We start from the raw sequence: 6,000 nt of genomic DNA on the forward strand, positions 1-6,000 counted from the left end.
GCTTGTTGATCACTCAGTTGAATTCATGAAGGATAATGTTTCTTAAAGAATTCAGAAACTTGGAATTAATTCATTGCTATCTGCATTAGGATCTGAACCACAGGGCTACCTTCTAACACTGTCATTCAAAAAGACCTTTAACATAGTATTTACCAGCTAGAACAGAAGAAATAAGTATTATGACCCATCTTTTTGTACATGTTCCTTGATACTTCATGTTTTCATAGTCTTCACCATTTTGTTGGCTGATACATAAAAGCTCCTATGTTTAAAAAGAAATATCCCCATTATGGCCTGCTATGGGATCATCTTCCATAAAATTGTATACTCTTCCTTTCAGATGACTTTCACCCTGCTCCTCACTCACGGGTAGAGAATAGTTTGCCCAAATTTAAGAATCAATGACCTAGGGCTTCTACTGTTTCTTCACAAAATATCTGAGGAATCAATTAACAACTCACACACAGATATATCTTGTGCTAGATTTCTAAGCTTATGGACAAATCACTTGATACATTCTAGTATATACAGATCTTATGTGTGTTAGGTACACATGCTTTAACTAGATCCAGAAACTTTCCCTTAATTTTCATTTCACCATGACCTGTTCCATTTGTTAATATTAAAGTGAGAATAGGTTTATTAATTGTAAATGTTCATAAAAGCCTGTTCTGTATCTCTTTGGTGAAAGGATTATGAATTGCCTGAATGTTCTGTATTGTGTAAATGCCCCTTTTTTAAGGGAGGGGGGGAGGGAGAAAGAAACTTGGGAGGTTGGCTTCTTTTTAAATTAATGTATACACTCTGACCAGTTTCTAAAGATATGACCTCTGTGTGACCTCCTTTAACCTTCCCCTTAATTATTTGTTTGAAGACAGAGTTGTGTTCTCCTACTGAGAATGAAGAACCATAATGCATTGCAGTTCTGTGAGTAAGAGAGAGTTGCAAGGAAGTGGAAGGGGACATAAACAAGAGGATCACCAGATGTAAATAATAAAAAGTGGTTGGAAATGAAATAAAAACTGAAAAAAAAAGTTTAATTTACCTTATGAATTGCCTTATGAATGAAAGTTGAAGAAGCAAAGGTTGGCAAGGCTCTAAAGTAGAGGAGAATCTGTTGTGTGTTACCAGTCCCAGTACAGTATGTGCTTCTTTAGTTCTGTAAACCTTGCCATCTGCATACATCATTAAAAGCTCATTGAAAAGAAAACAGTCTTATCAGGCTTTTCTGCTAATCTCTTTTGGCATTAAGTTCAGCTGATAAAAGGCATGCTGGATGCAGAAGCTCAGGTCAATTTCAGTTTGGTCAGTGTGGCAAAGGAGCTAAGGAAAATACTAGCAAAGATTTTTGTCTTGAAGGAATATAGAAATATGGAAGTCAGAATATTTTGTTTAACTAGATTGGCGGAAATTATTCTCTATAAAAATGAACTATAAAAGCAGACTTTATTCATGGAAAATTGTCTTTTGACTAATTATAAATAATTTCCCCACCACCACAGTTGAGGTAGAGGATGTTTACCTTTTCCATATCATGTCCCAGCTGGTATATACAAACACATAGAAGAGGTAGAGTTGTCTGAAAATTGAGTCATGGCAACTGGACTTCACTGCTTATCCAAGTAGCTTCTTCAGTCTTAGATAAGCAGCAAAATGTTTTGAATCAAAAAGAAAGAAGTCCATGTGCCATGACTCAACTTCCAGACAAGGCTACCTGATGACTGAGAATCTTCATCGACCAAGAGGTAGAGTTGTATGCACTGCCCTGACTCAGTTTTTCTGTTCATGTTCCTTCTAGATTGAACAACAAGGCTGAAGGGGAATTCTGCTTCCATAAACTTGAATATGGGTATAACTCTTAATTATGATTGGAAATCTTAAGGCATACCCAGACTTAAAGCTGCTCCTGTCCTGTGCTCCTTCCAGCTTGTCTATAAACCATCCTAAGAAAATCCTGTCCTGACTGAGACACTTTGGCAACAACTTCCAAGGTATTCAGTCCAGACAGTAGGCTACCACATCCTTCCATGGATAGTTCTCCTTTCTATTTCAGGAAAGCAATTGCCCTCATTTTCCTTTCCATGGGTAGAGATAGACCGATTCTTTTACATGCGTGTTTGTATATCTACATATATAATATGTAGATATAAGCATACATACCTAACAAAAGTTAAATAGAAGTTATATATACCAAGATGAAATATCAAAATACCCAACAACAACAAAATTATTACTGCCCTTTTCCTTTCTCTTATCTTTTAGGGCAACTGTATACCAACAGTGTTATAATAGCATAATGGTTAAAACCCTTGCCTGGAAAATAAAAGTGTTTTGGTTCACACCCAAGCAGAAATATGTAGAATTCACATTTTTTCCTTCCCTGAGTTTATATTGTTACCTATGCTTTTTTTAAAAAAAATAAGTTAAGCAGTGTATCATTTCAAAATCTTTTTAATAATTCAAAATAGAAAATTATCACCCTCAATTCCTAAAGAGCCCAAATAATCTAGGAGCTATTTGGGAGTGGTGTGAAACCCTTTTACTTCATTTAAATAGAAAATTGATGAAAACATGCACCACTAGATATTTAAAAGAAAAAAGAGAGAGAACAAATTGGAAGCTTGGGGAGCAATAATATATAAAAAAACTGGATTTCAAACTAGCAACCTCCTACTTAGAAAACAAATGTAATAGCCATTGTACTACTACAGCAATTGTAAAGGTAGATCTGAAGGAGATTATAGTAAGCACTGACTAATTTGAAGAGCATCCCTGCCTCAGTGAAGTAGCTAATGAATTCCAGGTGTTAGCTTGTAAGAAATTGAAGTGCTTTATCCCAAACGGACAGGAACACTCAAGGTGATATAGCATGAAAAAGTATACTTCAGAAGTGGAGCAGAAAAAAGTGCCCTGAGGTCCCTTTGATGATGAGTGTGGGATTAATAGAGGGCAGCATCCCTCTAGAAATGTTTGCTGACCCATTCTGACAATAGGGCAGACATGCAGTTAGATAAATCCTTGCTTTATCAATGCTCCTAATTATCTAATAGTTCTGTTTTCATTCAAGCAAGATAGAAGCCCTCTTCAAGCTTGGCTGCAGAAAGTTTGGAATTGAAACAGATCTGCTTCACTTGGAGACCTTGAGAGTGGGGCCAATGAAGGCCCTTTAATATTGTATATTAATATATTTTGGTATATAATAAATGACTGTGTTTATGGGAGTGTGCGCTTATATTAATATTTAATATATGCTACATATATTGCAGGAAGGTGGATTTGAAATGGTGGAAGAAATGTGGTATTTGCAGTCCAAGTGCTTAATGTTAAAGCAGACTCATTTGATAAATGAGTTTATCTGTATTAAATGCTGGCCTTATTTAAAGCTTGTTGAACATTTTTGTAAACTTGTGTGTGGTATGCACTAATTCTTATCAAAGGTCTGTTAGACAATGGACATGTTTAGTATTCACAAGTCGGTTACACAGTCCCTAAAGTTCATGCTTATTTGCATTTCTAATACTGGATGAAGCTTAAAATACTAACGCTAGACCTTCCATTACACAGAGTGAGGCAATGTCTCAGTCAGCTGATTCTCAGTATCTTTAAGGGTAGGATTTTACTGCCAGAGGATACAGGGCTATATGAAACAATCCTAAGGTCTGGGGTGCAGCTTTTTTTAAGATATCACATAATTATAACTGTTAATGTAACATAGCAGTGAGGAGCTATATGGTATAATCATATTTTGTTTAGTGTTATTTAAGAAAAAAATATTTTGGGGTTTAGATTCATCATCATCTTTTTACCTTGTCCAATGCTAGAGATGCTTTATTTTTTTGGTCCTTTTGAGTCAATGTTGACTAGTCCCTGCAACTTTCTTGGCAAGGTGTTTGCAAGTAGCTTACCATTATCTTTTTCTTAGGGCTGAGAGAGAGTAGCTGGCCCAAGGTTGTTCTTTTGTCTTTGTATCTAAAGTGAGACTAGAACTCGCAGTCTCCAAGTTTCTATCCTGGTGTTTTAACCACTGCACCAAATTGGCTCTCAGGCATACAGGTTAAAACTCTATCTCACTTTTGTATTTATAAAATGGTGATATTGGAAATCCTCCAGAATGGCATCTTTTGTGGCATATAAGATGTGGCTGTCAGATCAGGGCTGCCAAACTCTATAGATGCCATCTGGTGATCATCCTGAGTTTTGCAGTCCAGATCTGGTAGGCCTATCCCACAAACCACTGAAGGAGCACATCTTAAACCAAAAAATGTACAAATGGATATGGGATGAAGAAGCTAGGAAATTCTTATTTCTTTAGTTATTTAGTTTTTACTTACTTGTAGAACATATTTTTATAAGTGTCAAAATAAACTGGCAGTACTGGGGCCTGTGTTCCTTTTCTTGAGGAGAAAAATCTGTTGAACATCACTATTAAAGTGCTGTAAAAGGCAAAGAAAATACAGAAAACAATAGAAAGTAAAATAAATGTACCTTGCAAATAATGACATTAAGTAACCTACTCAATTCATTTTTTGAAGTGAAGAATCATTGTCTCAGGGTTAACTTGAACCAAGATTAACTGATGTGGGTTGTTATGCATTAATTTAATGGGGAAATATGCAAGCATTTATTTTTGAATTATCCACAAAATTAAATCCAGACTTCCCTTCCTAAATAATGGGTTTGCCTGATGTTCAGATGATTTCAGTGCTGCTTTAGTTATGGTACCTGATTGGAGAAGAAGTTATTTCAGGACTAATATTAAACACATGTACCTGCAACTCCCTCTTTCTGTCAAGTTGAAAGGTGCTCGAGTTTATGGTTGGAAGATGCCCTGTGCTCTCTGCCCCGGGTGCCCAACCCTTGCTGGAAAGATTGCCCCCAGCTGGCACTGACCTCCAAATGACCCTTGACTTTACTGACTGAAACTGCAGGAGTGGCAGAAGAGCCGGGGTTCTGCCTGCTCTTACTGCTGCCTGCATTGGTGATAAAACTTCAGACAGCCTAATTGATGGCTTTGCTGACCTAACAATACCTTGTGAAAGCACAGAATAGTAAAGTCTGGTCCTCATTTATGGACAGCTGCAATGGTGGCTGAATTGCTAGGGCTGAAAAATAAATAAGTCTTCTGCAGTCTTAGCCAGATTTCTGGCTGATTGAATAATTTTGTGGATTGAATCTGGCAAAATTATTCAATCTGGCTGATTGAATAATTTTGTGGTGGAAGTTGAGTATTCTGTTGCACTTTAAAAAAAATGCTTCAAAATCTCCTGGCAAGTTATATGATAGTCTTCTTCTTCTTTTTTTTTTTTGTTCCTCTGCACTGCTGTTCTTCAGCTTTTTAAAGCGTTCTAATCTTCTTTTTTTTTTAAATAAACACTCAGTGAACAAATAGACTTCTATACTTTGTGTTTTGTTTCAGGTTTATTAATGCCAGAAGAAGAATAGTACAGCCTATGATTGACCAGTCAAATCGAGCAGGCAAGTTTCAAATAGTATCTGTATTCAAGTCCCACAGGCACAAATTCTCATCAAGTTATTCTTTGGGAGTCCCTTCACCTGGTAAATAAATGCTTCAATAGGCATTCTGGGAGATTTTTTTTCCTTGTGTCCCCAGAATTCTGCTATAGGAAGCAACTTCGCTAATTGGTGCTAATTGGAGATTTCCCACCCTGACTCTACTGAAACGGCTTTTTATTTTCTCTCTGAATCAGTAATTGGGTACAAGTACTAGTGCCACAAGCAGTTTGTTTGACTGGGAGCACTTGAATTGCTCATTGCTTTTTTTACATCCAATCAGCAGGACAATCTCATTTTCTTGCTACCCATAACTCCTCAGTGCATGCATTGCTCTCCCTGCTGTAAGGCTAGCTGTAAAACTCATTGTATCCATTCATTTGCTTTGACTATTCACAATATGCTACTAATTAATACCAGGCATGCTACAATAGTGGCAAAAATAAATTTTATTTCCTTTGGTTACCAGTGCACCAAAATATTTTACCA

The 6,000-nt window shown here is 36.6% G+C and overlaps 1 protein-coding gene across 1 annotated transcript in view; it reads left to right on the top strand.

Moving 5' to 3' along the window:
• Positions 1-6,000, top strand: part of MEIS2 (Meis homeobox 2) — a 235,502-nt gene that overhangs the window by 224,242 nt on the left and 5,260 nt on the right. Inside the window, 1 exon segment of the mRNA XM_070931352.1 lies at positions 5,417-5,475. Within this exon segment, the coding sequence (XP_070787453.1) occupies positions 5,417-5,475 (59 nt within the window).

The sequence above is a fragment of the Pituophis catenifer genome, unplaced genomic scaffold (genome assembly GCF_029215685.1).
Source record: "Pituophis catenifer annectens isolate HBS135680 unplaced genomic scaffold, rPitCat1.0.hap2 SCAF_1, whole genome shotgun sequence".
Classification (NCBI taxonomy): domain Eukaryota; kingdom Metazoa; phylum Chordata; class Lepidosauria; order Squamata; family Colubridae; genus Pituophis; species Pituophis catenifer.